Source organism: Ctenocephalides felis, unplaced genomic scaffold (assembly GCF_003426905.1).
Source record: "Ctenocephalides felis isolate EL2017-DRISC unplaced genomic scaffold, ASM342690v1 CF-g0.4_SCAFFOLD_01170, whole genome shotgun sequence".
Taxonomy (NCBI): domain Eukaryota; kingdom Metazoa; phylum Arthropoda; class Insecta; order Siphonaptera; family Pulicidae; genus Ctenocephalides; species Ctenocephalides felis.
In genome coordinates this window covers 78,874,198-78,894,185 of record NW_020537324.1, presented here as the reverse complement: position 1 = coordinate 78,894,185, position 19,988 = coordinate 78,874,198, and the positions used below count along the sequence as shown (strand labels likewise).

Genomic DNA, 19,988 nt, shown 5'->3' with positions numbered 1-19,988 from the left:
AGAGAGCCAAAAATTAAAATTCAGTTTTCGAGAGAACGGAGCGTCCGATTTGAACAATTCAAAAAACATTTTGTTTGTATTGACATAATGAAGTACCGTTTACATTTTGCGATCAAAAATGATCATTAGACATATGCACATCAAATTATCAGATATTTTTTTAGAGATTTTAATAATATGTATGAATTTTGTTTACATTACGGCGTCAATGTTTATCTGTAAGACAGCGATGCGTCGCTTACGCGCTTCGAAATTTATTCTCTAAAACAGCCACGCAGCACGATTGCTTTGGAAAAAAGTTAAAAATTTTCAGAAAAATTCAATGTATAAAAAAATCTAAATATAAAAAAAACTAATTTTTCAAAAAAAAAACGATTTTTATAAAAATTTCAAAATTCTCAAAAATCTATTTTTTTTCAACGGTTTCAAAAAATTTTAAAGGTTTTTTCAAAATTTTAATTTTTGGTACGGAAAGTTCCAGCAATTTGCCTTAAGGCACAATGCCATGAGCCACAAGTTAATTTCACTCTGCAAAATTATTTTCTTGGCTTTGCAATGAATAAGATTTATTATTAAATATTCATAATATTTGATATTAAAATATTGTTAAATAATTATTAATGCGTTTATTTATACCAAATTTATTTTAATTTTTACATATGATTAGACTACAATGTATTCCTTGACGATACACTTGAAACATCTGGACGAGAATACCAAGTAGACCAAAGTGCCCAAAAGTGCGTACACTATTGTGTAGTACAGAATTTTATTCCTAGAAGTAAACAAACCATAAATTTAATAGAATAGAATAAACATTCATATTTATTTTTCTACCTGTTGTATATCTTTTTGTATTCGGCAGGATTTTCTGGCTCCTTCAAAAGATACCTGGATGAACCTAGCCTACCATTCCATGCAAATTCATAGGCGTCAAAGGTTTTCATGTCGTAGTCGAAATCATTTCTGTTAGAAAAACAATTGATAATTTCGAATTCAATTTTCATATTGTCATATAATATGTTAAACTCTGCCCACCTGTCTTCGGGTAACAAATTGTGCAGCAAATCCCAAAAGTTATCACTTTTGAAGTTCCAATTCCTCGTCGCAAAATATCCGACTGCCAAAATGGCTACATAGGCTTTTCGCAGAATCCTCATCAATCTTAATCAAATTATTAAATTAATTAGCAAATAATAAACAAAGTATGTTTTCACCAAAGTTTTTACTTACATCGGTTTGTGTCCTGTGATTTTTAAAAGGCTGTCCAGGATGGATCCTGGTATAATGTTGTAGAAGAAAAACTGCAAGATAAATTAGATACAACGTAGTTGTCTAAGTCCAGTGGTTTAATATTACATAATCTGTTTTACCAATAACCAAAATTTGATCCAACTCTCGGTAAACGTGCATCTTGGGTACCAGAAAGTCCTATAAGGCGTCTTCGAGTTAACTTCCATACCGATTTCGTAGGCGTGTTCTTGGGTCAAAATAAATTTATCGCCAACCGAACAGTTGTAGACAGGTAGATTTTTTTGTGGATCCCTAAATATCAAAAGGATAAATTACAGTCGGACAGTGATTAAATAGAATAGGTGCAAGTTACCTTTGATTCACTTTATTCCAAGCAGCGACCAAGATGCCTTTGACAATTACATCTACTGGTGCGTAGTCCAGTACGACTTTTGGGTCAGTATGCATCACCCTTAAAAGACCTGAATAGATACAAAATATTAATAAAACATGTTACCAACTAGTATTGTTAAGTATTTACCTTTTCCAACGGCTACATTTAAACCTATAGGCCCATTCAAATTGTCAACCCATCCTGGTATTGGTTCCTTCCACGCAGACACGACTGCAAATGAAAATATAACACCATACAAATTTATGAATGGTGATTTGTCAGAAGTGTGTACTTACCAATGCCTGGTCTGTATAAAACCAAGGGCAGTCTGTCGCTGTAGTCTTCTACAATATTTTCAGCTAGATGTTTGGTGTACAGATATGTATTCTTTAATCCACCTAGACATCTAAAATTAACCAAAACACATATATTCTGATAATTAGCTTTTTATGTTTTGGGACCTGATACTACTTACTTTTCGGTGAGGCTTGCAAATTTATAGTCATCATTATAGTTTTCAGCCAGTCTGATGGCTTCCCTCCAATCTCCGTGGTCTCTGTACACTTTTTCCTCTATGGTGTCTTTATCAGTGTTGCAATAAGTAGTCGAGACGTGGACACCAACCACCAAATTTGGCATTTGCAACATTAGATCCATAATTTCACGGGTTCCTCGAGTGTTCATCATGGTTGCCTTTCTTAAGGGATCGTCGAATCTAACAATTGCACAAGATAAATTATTTTTGTTTGGATCAAACATCATGATTTGACCAACCTGACACTGGCGGCTACGTGAAATACAATTTCCGATCTGAGTACTAGTTGTTTGTCAGATTCGTTTAAACCCAATTGAAGTTGACTGACGTCACCAGATACAGCCACCACTTTTTTAAATACTTTGGGATTTTTTTCTCGTGCCAAATTAAATAACTGTAAAAGATAATAAATAAAATAATATCAAGTATTAGAGTTTAGTGTTGCCAGATTTCAATAATTATTATCTAGTGTTACCTCATTTTGTAAAATGTCCTCGAGTCGCTCCACAATCGGTTTGCCCTTTTTCTCTCTCAGAAGCAAATAGATGACTTTGAAGTCGGGACAACTCCTTAAAATCTTCTCTAATAGAACTTTTCCTATAAAACCTGGAATTAAATTAGGTGTAAGTGGCATTTTGCCTAAATGTGAATTGCATAAATATTCCGATATGAAAAATTTTGCAACTTAGATTTTCTGGTAAAACTTGTTCTTGGAGAAGTTAAAATAGAAAAATAACTTAGTTGGATTCAAAAAAAATGTTTAAGTCTTCCGTGCGTTTATAACAGAAATACCACAACTAGTAGCATCGCGCCTTAAGGCAAATTCCTGGAACTTTCAGAAACAAAAATTAAATTTTTTAAAAAAGATTAAAATTTTTCTTTAAACTTTGAAAAAATTAGATTTCTGAGAAATTTTAAAATAAAGAAAGACTTTTTTAAGAAGAGACTTTTTTTTTTTTTTTTGTTACAATTTATTTTTGTTAATCAAGACTTTAATGTCTTATTTACAAAATTGATATGAGCAACAAAAAATACAAAAATACAAAAAAAAGCAATAAATTGAATATAAAATGAAAAAAGTTAAAATAAAAATAAAATAAAAACAGTAATACAAAAATAATAACAAAAATGAACTATGACGTGATTATGTATGCCGCGTACTACAAGAAGAGACTTTTTGATGAAACAAAATTATATTTTGGAAATTTGTTTTCAAAGCAATCTCGCTGCTTTATTTGCATAGAGACGAAATATCGAAGCGCGTAAGCGCCGCGTCGCAGTCTCAGACAAACGATGTTACGGATCCCATAAAAATGTAAACAAAATTTATACTTATTATTGAAGCTTCTATAAAATATCTAATAATTTGATGTGCATATGTCTAATGATCATTTTTGACCGCCAAATGGATTTTTTTTAAATTTTTTTACTAGATCTCCGAAACCGCTAGACCTGCCTTCTCATATATTTAATTAAATTTTTATTTTTTCAAGACTAGTAAAAAATGTATTTGAAATATTGAAATCGGACGCTCTGTTCTCTTAAAAACTGATTTCACATTTTTGGCATTTTTTGTCCCGTATCTCTAAAACGGCTTAACCTGCCTTTGCCAAAAACTAATCAGCACGTATCTCTATCAATAGGAATTGAATGTTTTTTTTAATCAAATTGGTTGAACCGTGTTCCTGAAGTCGTCGACGAAAATTTGTATCCGCACACACATGCACACACACATACGTTCAGTTTTCTAAGGTATGCTAAAATGTTCAGACACCTGAAACGTAAATATGTATAAAAAAGATTATTTTCGATTTTTTCGCGATTACTATAACTTACACGTAGAACAAAAGACGTGCATAATAAATGAAATAATAATAATAAATATGAGAATAACAATATTAAGTTATGAATTAACTGACAAAATTCCAGTTAATATTGGGTTTTCCCTGAGATACAGGTACGCAGATTTTGACATCAACCTGGATCTAGCCTTCGTTTCAGGTTGACCGATTTCTAGTACAATATAGTATATATTATGCACGTCTTTTTGTCATTGTTTGCTATTTTTTAAAGATATAGTTTTTTAGGCACTAAATAGTATCTCGAGAAATATGTAAGACTTTGTAAAATGTAAAGTATATTTAAGACCTGATTTGAATTTTCTCTTTACTATTATATATATTTATGTACCTACCGCTGCCTCCAGTGATAAAAATCTCTTTATCTTTGAAAAACTGTGGAATAGTCGGCACAATCATTTTTATCACTAATCACACAATTTTATTTATTATTAATATTTTTTATAGATCTTTAGTCACTACAACTTATTAATCAATGTGCATCCTTCGGATAATTTCACTGAGGGTTGTTAATAAAAATTATTTTATTAAAGAATGTTTTTGATTCAGATGGTAGTTTGAAACTGTCTTGAATTATGAGTGCGATTTCATCTTTATGATTTTTTTAAATGGCACAATAGTAATTGTTTATTAATTATAATATTAAATTGTATCTATTAAATTAGTCTATTGTTCATTATGCGAGGATAGGTTCTAATAATTTTGAATATTAATATACACGTGTATATATATATATATATATATATATATATATATATATATATAAAGTAACAATTTTTCTCAGGAGTCCACTATATTGCACTAACTAAGGATGAATCAAATCGGAACTCGAAACGTATACTAGATTAATTAAAATTCTTAAATTAGTTTTCATGTGTTAAATATATTTGATGAATAATAATGAATTTATTATAAACTTCAATGTGTAATGTGAAAATTGTTAAAATATTGACTTTCAAAATAAAAAATTGTTACTTCATTTTTAGATGATTTTCAACAGCTTGATCGTTCTTTTGTACATTCTGAAAAATTGGTTTTGTTTGAAAATCTTTCAACAAATATTACGTTTAAAATTAACTAAAAAGTAGGTACATATTTTTATTCAGAATTTTTGCATAAACGATTTTTGGAAAAATTAAGAAAACAATGATTTTGGTGAAAATTTTAGATTTTTTCAAAACTATTCAAAAAATTTAAATTTTTGAATAGTCATAACTAGTAAATTGTTATGTATTTACAACTATTCTACATAGACATATGGTACATCTTCTGGCAATTATATATAAAAAAATGACATCGATATATAACCAGAGAAAAATACACAATTGCTGAAAAATACACAGTAAACTAGTAAATTGCAGTAAATTCTAAAATATGCATTTTTTATTAGTTTTGTGAATATGTATATATATACATATCAATACTTTATCGTTTATTATTTGACCCGCATTTAAAATTCCAAAGTGCTACAATAATATAAAAAATATGACAGTGACACGACATAAATTCAAATGGGGGTCACTTTTGCACCTGAACCCTGAAATGGGGCCTTCATTGCGAAGTCGAGACTCATTTGCATTTTGATGTTTTAAACATTAATAGATAAATGTTAAGCTGTAATAATTCTATATATATATATATATATATATATATATATATATATATTATACAACTAACATATATCAGAATTTATGTACAACTTTTTAAATGAATTGATATTTAAACAAAACTTTAAATGATAAACAATTATGAGCTATTTTTTGCTATTTTTTCTTTATTGCTAAATGATTATTATTTGTTTTTGATTCTTTACTTTCTATAAATCTATTAGGACTTTGACAAAAAGTTTAGTCAAAATTGGTCCAGCCGTTTAGGAGCAATTCAGTGACATATACACGTGCAAAGGATTTAATATTTATTTTTGTATTATTTTATTTTTATAATATATATTGTTCTATATTTATATTTTTCTCAACTTATTAGTTTTCTTGTATTAATTATTCTGGTCATTATATATTTTATTTGTTTGCAATTTGTCGAGTATTGCTTATTTTTATATTAATATAATTAATAAATGTATTTTGATAAATATTTTTTTATATTTATATATTTATTTACCTAAGTTTTAGTAAATGTATTATATTAATTTTAATTTTAACTTATTATTTAAATCAATTTATTATTATTTATTAATTTAAAATTTTGTAAACATAATTTTTGATAATAATTTTATTTGTATTCTGATGAATGATATATATTTATATATTTATATAATTATTTGTTCACTTAAATATATATTATGATTTATATTTTTTTAAAAATGTAATTCTATTTTTTTTTATTTATTAAAACGTATTTTTATGTATATCTATGCGTGTATGTATATATTTTTTAAATTTATACCTTTATTCATATGTAGTGTAAACACTTTTAATTATTTATTAATATATTATTACCTCAAATGAAGTTTTTAAACATTTGATCTGCTTATTAGGGTCTAAGGTCTTAATTTTGTAATTTTATTTTTTTATTTTAATTATAATTTTTTGTAATTGTTTTAATATGTATTATGTATATATATATATATATATATATATATATATATATATACATAATACATATTAAAACAATTACTATATATGTAAAGAAAGGTGTATATGTGTATATATTGTATTTATTTAATCATATGTATGAGTGTAGAATAATTAATATATTTTCACTTACATTTATAAGAACTTTTTGTGATCATGAACTGCTCATATAATTCAAATCCTATTCATATGTGTATCATCCAATCTGCCATACATATACTGTAAATTATATTATTTTAATTTCTGTCACATCTTCAGCTGCTTTTTGGCAATAATAATATAGACAATACATTTTTCTAATTCATAATCATGAATTTATTCTACATATTCTAATATTGTCTAGGCTCATAAGTGAATTGAAATTTTTGGCAGGTGAAAGTTCTTATTTGTTTTCAATGCTAAACAATGTCTGAAATATTTTCAATAAGAAACAATGACATGTCGTTTTGCAATTTTTACTATTTATTTCTAAAATATTACTATATTTTTATAATCACATACATGTTAAAAAATTTCCTTAACAAACTTTAGAAAGATTTATCAAAATCCGAATAATCGTTTAGGAGGAGTATATTTACATACATCATTACAAAATATGAGATTATTATTTATTTATTTATATATATATATATATATATACAAGATTGTAAAATGTCTTAAATATTAATATATTTTTAATAATTATTATTACTACTATATGAGATGCTCTTCATTTCATAGTTATATAGTTTTATAATTTTTTGAATATTAATATATAACAATTAATTATATTTAAATTATATTTATACTTGTTTATCTATGTTATATTTTTAAAAACATTTGTTATCAAAATCACACTCCAATTACCAATAGTAAAAAAAATATTTAAAAGAGGTAAAATATAAAATATAATTATACTTTTACTCTTCTATTGCTAAAATGTCAATGTAAGAAGAGATAAAAACGTTTAGCTTTATTTTAATATTTTTATTTATGTATATATAAATATTATCATTATTTTAATAATTCAAATTTGAATCTTTCATCAACTGTCAAACCAACTCACCAACTTCACTGTGGTCAGCCATGTTTTTGACAGCTGTCACTCGTTTGACGTTTCTGTCATCTGTCACCTCTCTATTTATAAGTTTGACGTTTAAGCAATACTCCTCTTAGTGATAACTATGTAGAATTAATTTATCATAATGTATTTTTAAGTACACAAATCCATTAAAAATGAACGAATTCATAGAAAAATTCAACTCACACGACTTCAATGCGGACGAATGTAAATATAACCATAATTAAAAGATTGTGAGAAGTGTTTTTTTGATTTTGTGCAAATTTTTGTTTCAGATGTTAAAGAATTAACGCAAAAATGCATCGGTGGACAGGAATTGCAACAGGAGAAGGTTAAAATACAGGCTTTGAGTGATGAAACTGCTAATTCGTTGAAGAAAAATGTTTACCAGAACTATATGCAGTTTATTGAAACTGCTAAAGAGATTTCACGTATCCTTTGGATAAATGACATAGTAGTAACTATTGTAGAAGGGTTTTGTAGTTATGTAAAATCTACCAGAATATTCATAACTTTCAAATATTTCATAGAGAACTGGCTTTATTTTTTATACTGCTCGAATCATTTGAAACATTTGGCATAACAATTTTTTTATACTGATACATACATCTATAAGATCAATTTGCTAAATATTCCATATAGTAGTGTTGAACTACTCTTATAATTTACTTTACTATCTAAATCATATTAATTAATCATATCAATTAACCACCCAATGAACTCAGTTCTTCATAGGATTTTTTAAACTTATTACAACTTGTTGGACTATGGGATTACCAAAAATATTATATCTTACTATACATATTAATGTGAAAATTTTCAAAAAATTTAATACTTCAAGTACAACCTTTTTTTACATACATCAACATGTTTTGTGGGTTTGTGTGTCGATTCCTTTGTTTGTTATTATAAACTAAACTACACTCGAACATGTTTTTGTCAATTTCTTATATGATGATCTGTTGCTAGTTCATTTACAAAAAATGTGTGCATTAAGTGGTTAATAAATTATATATGTTAAGGCACTAATTATATTTTGATAATGTCTTTGTCATTTCACTCCCTTTTTACATTTACTACACTTTAAAAAATCTGATGTAATCTGTTATTCATAGTTAAATGTTAAATGACAACATTAAATTTATTAAATTATTTGAGCAACTAAGTTTCTTTACGACTGGTTGAGGTGCCTATTATCACGACTTTATGTATACTAACCTTCAAACTTAAAATATAACATAAAAATCGCAAAAATGCATAAATATAAATATACTTATAAATATAATAGATAACATACATATAAATATAAATATAAATATAAATATACTTATAAATATAAATATACTTATAAATATAATAAATAATATAAATATAAATTAAAATATAAATATAAATATATTTAAAATATAAATATAAATATAAATATTAAAAACTCTGTCTGGAAGGGGTAGCTTACAAATATAAACTACTATATTATACTAATTATATTATAATTTATAAAGATCCTATAATCCATATTAATGCAGATTTTTATACTAAATATTGAACATCTGTTTGTAAATTGAATTTTTTTTAAAATATTGAACATCTGTTTGTAAATTGAATTTTTTTTAAAATGAAAGTATAAATTTATAATAAGAAAATAATTGAAAGAACAAAAAGTTACTTAGGCTATTGTAAAAAAAATATATGTACCTGCGTCCAGTGTCCACTTAAAAATAAATAATTATAATTTATAAAATATTCCAAAAGAATTCTAGAATGATATTAAAGGATTTCAAAATAAGGCTTAACAATATATACTATCCTTAATTTGTATATCAAAATGCAGATTTGGAATCTGAAATGTATCAACTATCACATTTATTAGGAGAACAAAAAGTTCTTTTATCTGCCATAGCCACTTCATCTATTACTGGTAAAACGAGGGATCCATTCAGTCAAGGCGATAAAAATGATAAAGGTAATAATATATATTACCTATATATACATATATATATATATATATATATATATATACATATTATTTCTATCTAATTTATCTTTTACAGAGAATGAAGATACCATATCAGTAGAAGAAAAGAACAAAAATGATATCCAATCAGTTATTAATCGAGTTGAAGGCCTAACTACAGAATTAGATTCAGTCCCTGATAGAGTTCTTCTGCACGAAGGGGATTTATTGGAATTAGAGCCACTGAATCATGGGCCTTTGAGACGTGTACATTTATTTCTGTTTAATGACATACTTTTAGTTGCTACATGGATGCCATCAAGGTAAAAGAAAATTTATTATTTATATTCATTTATATTTATTACTAACTTATTGACGTTTTTTTTCTTTAATTACAATATTTGTTACAACTGCTAATTAATTTAACATCAAGTAACAATAACGAACAATAACATAAATTTAAACAAAAAGAGTACAAAATAAAGGATAGTATTTTTATTAAAATGATATCTGTAGTATGATGATTTAATATAAAATAAAAGCAAATAATAATAATAATAATAATAGAAGGTGAAGTTTGTTTTTAGCAGGAAAACTTATTTGCTAATTTTATAAAGTTTAACTATTTTTTCTTGTTAATTGTCTTTCTAATAATATATAATAATAATAATAATATTTTTAAATTAAGTATAACAAAATAAATATAATTATAAACCAAAGCATTGAAGCTAAAACAATGTGGGAGCATGACAAAGATTTTTATTGCTAAGTTTGATGAATTATTTTTATATAATTTTGTTCTAACAGTTACAAAATTTTATATACAGATTTATAGATAATTTAATTAGCTTTCTAATGATATATTATAATAATATTTTTAAATTAAGTATAACAAAATAAATATAATTATAAACCAAAGCATTGAAGCTAAAACAATGGGGGAGCATGACAAAGATTTTTATTGCTAAGTTTGATGAATTATTTTATATAATTTTGTTCTAACAGTTACAAGTTGTTATATACAGATTTATAGATAATTTTATTGACTTTTGAATGACATATTATAATACATATAAATATAAATAAATTTTGCCATAATAATGCTGAATATAAAAAAATATAACTAATGAAATCCACCAATGGTTAGTAACTTGATACTAAATTTTAAACTTTACATATTTTTTATATTTAATTTTGTTCGAAAAGTTATTAAACGTTATATAGAATTTTGTAGACAATTTTATTAGCTTTCCAACAATATATAATACTATTGCTATATTTTTAATTATTTATATTAAAATAAACATGGATATAAAAACCGTAACCGATGTAACTAATATTATAGACGCCATTTTTATTTCAAAGTTCAAACTTTTTTTTTAATATAAATTTGTTAGAAACGTTATGAATTATTATACACCGATTTATAGATAATTTAATTAGCTTTCTAATTGTATATAATAATAATAATAATATTTTTAATTAAAGTACAATCAAATAAATGTAATTATAAATCAAAGCGTTGAAGCTAAAACAAAGTAGGAGCTTGACAAAGATTTTAATTGCAAAGTTTAATAAATTGTTTTGATATAATTTTGTTCTAACATTTACAAGTTGTTATATACAGATTTATAGATAATTTTATTGACTTTTAAATGATATATAATGATACATTGATAAATTTTATTACAATATTGCCAAAAATGAAAATATGTAACCAATCAAATCTCTAATTAATGGCTTATAACTAGATAGTAAATTTTAAACTTCACAGACTTTTCCTAAATAATTTTCAAATGTTATATACAGATTTGTGGACGATTTTATTAGGTTTTTAACAATATATAATACTGTTGTTATATTTTTAATTCTTTATAATAAAATAAACATGGATATCATATCAAACACCGAAACTGCTGAAACTAATGTTATATAGGCACGCCATTTTGATTTCAACGTTTAAAAAAAATTGTATAAAATTTTGTTAGAAATGTTATATAAATTGTTATCCACATTTATAGATAATTTTATTCGCTTTCATTTGATATATAATAAAATATAATATATCATGTATAATATAACGTGGATATAAAAAAACCGCAACCTCTGAAACTAATGTTATAGACACGCCATTTTGATTTCGAAGTTTAAAAATAAATTGTATAAAATTTTGCTAGACGCGTTATATGAATTGTTATGCACATTTATAGATAATTTTATTAGCTTTCATTTGATATATAATAATATATATCAATTATATCAATTAACTAAACTACAACGATGAATATAAAAAAATGGATTCAGTATTTGTTGTATTTTCAATGAACACTTGCGAACATAAACGTAACATAATGTTACGTTAATGTTACGTCTCACTTATGTAATGTAACCTCGCATAGTGATAAAGTTCATAATCTAAACAAACATCTTAATTCTATTATATTTATTATTTTTTTCAGACGCGGTCCCAAGCGTTTCCAGTTCGATGTAATTTACTCCATAGGAACATTAGCCGTAGTTAATGCTAGAGATTTAGGGCCAGTACAAAATGCATTTAAATTACTAGTCTTTCCCGATACCAGAGTTCTACAATGTAGTAATCCGACAAGCAAAAGCGAGTGGCTTGAAAAGTTTGAGAAATCCAAAAAAGTGCAACACACCGAGACAAATGTTGAGGAGACAAAGAGGCCGCCCAGGAAAAAGGATCTGAAGTCAATTGATCGGAGTATCAGTGATGAGCAGAGTTCATATAGTACAAGTGAGATAATAGACATATACATATATATATATATATATATATATATATATATATATACAGGGGCGGTCCTGGGGTCCTCAGCGCCCGCATGCAATTTTTTTTCTAGCGCCTCCCCCCCCCTTATTATTTTAACTGTTTTAACAGTTTATCATTAAAATTTTAAGAATATTTACGTTATTTCTTTTTAAATTTAATAACTCTGGATTTAGTACACAAAAAATTAGATATATAATATAAAAGCACATTGATTTTAAATTTATTTAGAATATCGTGACGATTCGCTGGTTCTTCATAATCACTACCAAAGTACTTCTAAATTCTTATTTTCAATCCAAACTTTTTAGGACATCCAAACATTTCAGTATGTTTATTATTGCTTGAAATAATATTTTTGAAAAATTTTACTTATTTATTTTGGAGATTTTATGCGATTTATTCTATTAAACAAATCATGGTGCTTTATGTTGAATTATTTTACTGTGATTTTTCATTATTTAAAATATCCAAAACTGCATCTTAAATATTGCTCAAAAATTAGTGAAAAATGCAAAGAAAATATATGTTTCTTGAATTATATTGAAAAAAAAACTATATTGAGAATTTTATTTTCGAATCTCGTTTTGGCGCCCACTAAGGCGTGCGCCCGCATTTTTTGCATGCATCACATTCAAGGTAGGACCGACCCGGTAGGTATATATAAAAAGACACACACACACACATCCTTACAATTCTGAAGTGGTTACACGTGTGCGCGTTACTCAGATTCAGTTTATTACCAACAGCCGATCTCATAACATCGAGAGAATAATATTGTTTGTTTTCAAATAATAAACTTAAAAAAGACAGAACTTATAGTAATTTTGTTTACAAAATTTACCTATTCGGCTGAAAAGTAACTCATAAATTCATTTTTTGATAAAATCTTTTTTAGTGAAAAAGTGCTAACGTATATTCAATCATACAGGTATTTAATTCAATTTTTTCGTTAACTTTTACTTAAAACTTTCAAAATTTTTTATCATTTTTAATATCCTGTTATATAATCCACTCATTTATTTTTATCATTTTCATTTTGATCATATTGTCATATTTCTGTACATTAAATTTTCAACTATTTTGTTAATTAAAAAATCCATTTTCTTTTCTTAAACATATTGTTTGCTTTAATCTTATCGAGATCATGTTTCTTAACAGATGTCCTGAAGATGGAACGTACCTAGTTCCGAAACGTCGACAGTAAATAAATAAATAAAGAAATAGTTTATTAAAAAACTTATTTTGTTTTTTATTACTTTTTTGTTTTTTATTACTTTTTGGATTCTTGTTCGAAACTCTACAAAATATTCACAAATCCAAGACTCTACCATTTAAAATATATATATATATATATATATATATATATATATATATACATATATATATATGCAGGGCTGCACTTTGGTTATCTTATATATATATATATATATATATATATATTTATGTATCCTAATTTATTTATTTATTATGTTTTACTATTTTAGATTCCTTAAACGAAATAGAAAAGCCAGTACACCCCGATTGGGTAATGCAATCGCCTGACGAATTGCAAGTATTAGTTGCCCAACGTCATTTTGATGATGCCTTAGTATTACTTCAACAAACACAAGAATATATTAAAACTAACGAACAAAACTGTCCGACATTGGGCGAACTAAAAACAAAAGTGAGTAGTGAGTCAAATTATTAAATTAAACTAGTTAAAGTTTAAACATAAAAGTAATTTGGTACATCTGAATTTTTATCTTTTCCAGATTGAAAATGGTAAAGCCTCCTTAGCCAATGTATTGATGTCAGAGCTGGCAGTTCCCCAAGGAAGATCCTTATGTGCTGCCTTAAGAGCTTCTAGGAACACTGTTAAATTATTAGTACAACTTAATCATGCATCTCAGGTAATATAAATATTCTGTTTTATATATATATATACATACTAGCAAACCGGGCAAACTCCGTTTTACCACCAGATGGTTTCATTTTATGTAACATTTCGTTTGGTGATTAAAAGATGAAGAAAAAAATTGCCTGCTGTTGAAATTGAATAAAAATTTGGACAATGCACGTGATTGATTTGATGGTTACCAATTGAAATGTTAGGAAAGGAAACAAATAACTTATATTTTTTACTATTTTTGCACAATTTCACAGAGAACACAATGCCCGTTTGTCACATGAAATTAACTGAGCAGAGAACAATGAGTAGCTGTCAAACAAATGAGTAGCAGTCAAACGAAAAGTATTAGTTTGTAGTACATGCTAAGTATCAGAGATGACGCTTTATGTGAAAAAAGAAATATCGCTTTTTTTTAACCTTTTTTCAATTTTTTTTGCTATAAACCTTGCGGAGTCCGAGACCTTTCCAACGATGCAAATAAATTTTTTAACCAATCATGAAATATAAAATAATTTTTATTCAACATCTTTGGTAATGAAATCCATCATATTTCAATATTAACCTATTGCTCAATCAACTCTATGGATAAAATATTTCTTACAATTAATTTGAATTGAATTATAAATAAAAATAATGTAATTCGATAAGAATTGCAAATTTTAATATAAATATTGATGTGGCTTTTTTACTCATGTGGGAGATTGGCAGGTCGCGTCAATTTTAGTAAGCGAGGAAAAAAAATAATAATTGACGTTGAGTTTTGTTGGATCATTTGTTTTGGCAATGTAAAGGTTTGTTCAGATAAATTTATAAAATTTATCACTGTATTAAAGAATAAATATTTTATAATCGGCAATTTATTTAATTTCCGATACTTATAAAAGTTTTATACTGATCTTTTATATATAAATATGCTTATATATTCAAATATGTTTTATTTAAAAATTGATGTATATGTGTGTATGTATGTATGTGTGTATGTGTGTATGTGTGTGTATGCGTGCAGATACAAATTTTCGTCGACGATTTCGGAGACACCGATCAACCGATTTGAATAATTCAAAAAACATTCGATTCGTATTGATGTGGAGACGTGCAGATTAGGTTTTGGTATAGGCAGGTCTAGCCGTTCTGAAGATACATAGCAAAAAGTGCAGAAATTTCGATTAGAATTTAGATATCCGCTCATAGCGTTGCGCGTGAGCATGTCGTTATAGCTGAGTTGGTTAGCATTAGTAGATAAGAAAGTCAAAACTGGTCGGGTTCGAATGCCATGTATGTATTTTTTTTTTAATTTTTATAATACTTTTTATGTTTGTATAGTTGATACTATTTCAAATTGTTAACTCAGTGCATATATTTCGCGAACGATAAATTTATGCATTTAAAATAAAATATATTTATTTTAACAATAAGTACGCTTAATTAGATTTTGTTTATATATATTTCATTCAAACATGTATAAACAACGTTGTCTAATCTAATAAGTTTTCACATTCTGTCTACAAGGAACAAATGATGAAAATTCTCGTTTTTATAACTTTTATTCATAGACATTTTTGTTGACTGATTATTTTTATTCTTTGAATGTTTAATTACGGTACGGGAAGTTTCAGAAATGTGTCTTAATTTTTTTGTTAATTAATAATTTAATTAATTTGTCACTAGTTGACTATAATTTTTGATTTGTATTTCCATAGGCTTGTGATCTTTTCCTAAAAGTATCAAGTAACGCCCTACGAGCTGGACAAAGGCAGGCAAGACGTGAAGGACCCCATGCTCATATTGGCCTGATGTCGAGTCCTGTGCCTAAACTTGCTGAACTCTTCTTTTGTGATATTGCCGAAGTCTGTCGGGAATTCTTGAAATTATTCGCTAACGAGAAATCATGCTTCAGTGGTAAATAGAATTTATATCCTTAAATACATACATATATATATATATATATATATATATATATATATATATATATATGTATATATATACAGTAGAATCCGCTTAGTATGACATCGAAGGGACGCCGAAATCTCGCCATATTAACCGGTCGTCGTACAAAGCTTACTGAAGAAAAACTAATTTAATATGAAAAAACGTCACATGTTTTAGTAATTTAAAAGAAAAGCCTATACATACAATTTAATTAAAAATAAAAATGACACATTAAAATTTAATATAAAATAAAATTGACACATATTAAAATTTAATATAAAATAAAATTGACATAGGGTAGGGCAGGGCCAGGTCCAATTTGACTTTCAGTCAAAACCCAATACTGTCTAAACCCAATGAACCTTGCAACACATAACACACATCAAACAAGCATCTATCGAACTATGTACAGAAAAAAATTCACATAAATTAATAATTATTTAATTATATAAATAATATTTTTTTACTATTTTTTTAAAATTTGGTATCTGACCCATTTTACCTCGCATACGGGGTAAAGTGGGGCAACCAGGGTGCAAACAGATGCAATTTATTCTATTGGATTTTACGCTACTTTATTGAACCAATGCAAAATATTAATTCTGTGGGTACATTTGTTACAAAGATAACACAGTATATTACATTGATCTGCTATTGGTCAAAAATATTCATCAGACGAGCCGGAATAACAATTTATTTAATTAATCTCCGGAAAAATTACTTTTTTTTAAATTTTACTATTTTATTGCTTACACCTTCGCCAAAATAAAGGTTCTGCTGGTCCTTTTTATCCCACTCATGTGCTGCTTATCTTCTGATAGCAAAGTCATAAGAATTAAGCTAGATGATGGCTGGTTATAAATTTATACATTTTTTGCCCTCTACTTTATCAAATATTTTTGTTAAAAAAAAAAGTAGTTTTATTTGTTTACGAGATATCCGTGGTGGACCATTAATAATTGGTCTACTTTAACCATAAACATGCAAATGTGATTTTTTAATGTAAGTAAACAGTAATTTTTGATTGATTTGTTTACATAATTTTATTGTAAAAACAGTTCCTGGTGCTATTGTGCACAAAAGACATAGCAATTGTTTTCATATTTTTACATATTTTTACATATTTTTTTGTAAAAATGGGTCATTATAAGCGACATGTCAATGTAAGCGATGTCAATATATCCGACTAGACAACTGTTTTTTTAAAGAATTTTATATGCAAACCAAATTCTTAGTGCGATTACGTCATATTAAGTGGTTGTCAATATATCCGACTAATCGGATTCTACTGTATATATATATATATTATAATTTTTATTTATTTTTTAGCTTTTGTTGTATGGACCGGTGTGGAGTTAGGAGTCTTCATAAGTCACCTAGTGAAACATTGGATGTCACCAGGAACTCCTTTACAAGATATTGCAGTCTGTGTCGATGCTGTTAGAAAACCTTGCAGTCAACTCACAGAATTAGGCTTAGACCTAGGGTACAGGTTGGAAGGCTTGTTGAGGATTCCAGTGGAGAAAGCGTTACAAGTAAATAATCTACATATATATAGAAATAAGTCGGGTTTTCCTTCCTGACGATATAACTCCAGAACGCGCGAACCGATTTCGACGATTATGCATTCGTTGGAAAGGTCTCGGGCTCCGCTAGGTTTTAAAAAAAAATTAGATGCGAATGGCGTCGTGCCCTAATGCAACTTGCTGGAATTTCACGCACCGTAATTAAAAATTCGAGTAATGACATGAGTGAGAATTATCAGAATTATGCTTGGTTAAGTCAACGAGCAATTTTTGCCGCAAAGAATAACGATGTACACGCGCTGAATTTCACCATTCAATCAAAAATTGCTGGCGATTTGGTGACATACCAATGATTCCGACTGGTCTTTCGTTTGACTTCAAACGATTGCAATTTCCAGTTCGCCTTGCGTTCGCAATAACAAGTCGCAAGGCCAATAGCTTAGTGTTTGCGGGATAAATTTCAAATAGATTATTTAGAAAATCATTGTTTTTCACATGGGCAGTTATACGTTGCCTGTTCACGAGTTTGAAAGCCATCCGCTTTGTTTGTGTTAACGTCCGACCACAAAACAAAAAATGTGGTTTACCAAAGAGCACTTCAATAAAACGGATAATTTGCGGATTCACTTTCATTTACTTAGAGAAGTTCAACTAAAAAACACTTCATTTTTGTAATCGAAATAAATTTATTACTGTTGTATAATAAAATCAAATGTTTCCTTTTCAAATATAAAACAAACAAACAATTTCTTCATCTTTTTCACGAAACCATCTGGCGGCGAAACGGAGTTCGTCGGGTTTGCTAGTTATAATATAATAATAATGGTTACTTATATTACTTTACATTACTGTTTCAATTATCCTTTAGGATTGGAAGACTCGTTTATGCGACAGTGCCATTACAAGAAACGACGACCGATGGCAACCGACGAATCTACATCACAAGGCTGCTGTAAAAGCTTTAATTGATGAAATGAAATCGTACGGCATAGATGTCCAATCATATATATCAGGTAAGTACACTAAACATCAAATGTGTACTTGACTTCAAACATATTATTAATTAGATGGATTTTTTTCAGGCGATACGTGGATTACATTAAGTCCAAGTACTTTAAGTTTCACAAAGCAATTTATTTTGATTGGAACGGCTTGTGGTGTTTTGGGAATGCCTGTTGAACGACGACATTTATCAGAGGCCTTGCTGTGCGATATGTTTTCAGCGCATATTAAAGTTAGGCCTTCGCAAAGTGAAAAAGTTGATGTAAGTAGATTGATTTATATATATATATATATATATATATTATATATATATATATATATATATGATTTAGTTGTTGATTTGATGTTGAGATATAAAGTTCTTGTGGGCGATACATCAAAGAATAAAAAGCAAAGATTTATAAATTAATCTTTAATTCCATATTTGGCTTTTATTCTTTGATGTATCGCCCCACAAGAACTTACTCATATATATATATATATATATATATATATATATATATATTATTTCTTACTTTATCTGCAGTCTGGTTTCCTGAGTAAAAATCGTACCTTCCTGGTTGAAAAAGTATTACCGCTGGTTACCGAAAAGTTTGAAAAATCTACGGGTTTTCCAAGCCCTGCACTTAAGGCTTTAGCTGGACCTACAAAGTCTTACAGCACAGAATATTTGTAAGATAATATATATATATATATATATATATATATATATATATATATATATATATATATATATATAAAATGATTTTGGTACAATGATTTATCATATTAAGAGATTTATATATTTTGTTTAATTTCGTTTACATCTAATTCAAACATTTATAAAATGCCTAACAATTATTTTAATAATAAATAAATAATAAAATGTATAATTTAATATTGAATTTTTAGTTTTATTAATGTGCTCCATTGAGTATGTCGCCTAGTAGTCGTTCGATGGCAACTTCTCCGATTGTTCTTTTGAATAGGAGTTCCTGGAAATAAATGATAGAAATTATTATGGATAATAAAAATATACGAGACTTTTGAATAAGTAGTGGTGGAAGACATATATTTGTAGCCATTGGGTTCAAATCAAAGTTTTCACTAAAATTTATATGAGGTGATATTTGAGATTTAATATATTTATTTGAGATTTGAACATGCTAAATAAGCGATAAGCTAGATTTTGTTGCTGGATTGTTATTATTTAATCAGATTTCATCTTTCTTTTTATATTT

The 19,988-nt window shown here is 27.0% G+C and overlaps 2 protein-coding genes across 2 annotated transcripts; one reads left to right on the top strand and one right to left on the bottom strand.

The window, feature by feature from the left end:
* Positions 1–629: 629 nt before the first annotated feature.
* On the bottom strand, positions 630–4,420 carry LOC113367695 (fatty acyl-CoA reductase 1-like). The gene is made up of 12 exons (XM_026609275.1): positions 4,357–4,420; positions 2,638–2,768; positions 2,402–2,556; positions 2,103–2,342; positions 1,924–2,033; positions 1,775–1,858; positions 1,607–1,715; positions 1,374–1,545; positions 1,234–1,304; positions 1,039–1,164; positions 838–966; positions 630–775 (listed from the first exon to the last, which is right to left on the bottom strand). The coding sequence occupies exons 1-12, from the start codon at positions 4,418–4,420 to the stop codon at positions 664–666; spliced, it is 1,503 nt and encodes a 500-aa protein (XP_026465060.1). The 3' UTR covers positions 630–663.
* Positions 4,421–7,744: 3,324 nt separating this feature from the next.
* On the top strand, positions 7,745–19,444 carry LOC113367694 (exocyst complex component 8). Its single transcript, XM_026609274.1, has 12 exons — positions 7,745–7,879; positions 7,948–8,103; positions 9,504–9,635; positions 9,724–9,949; positions 12,086–12,384; positions 13,905–14,086; positions 14,175–14,312; positions 16,012–16,210; positions 17,570–17,775; positions 18,635–18,779; positions 18,849–19,030; positions 19,295–19,444. The coding sequence occupies exons 1-12, from the start codon at positions 7,828–7,830 to the stop codon at positions 19,442–19,444; spliced, it is 2,067 nt and encodes a 688-aa protein (XP_026465059.1). The 5' UTR covers positions 7,745–7,827.
* The last annotated feature ends 544 nt before the right edge of the window (positions 19,445–19,988 follow it).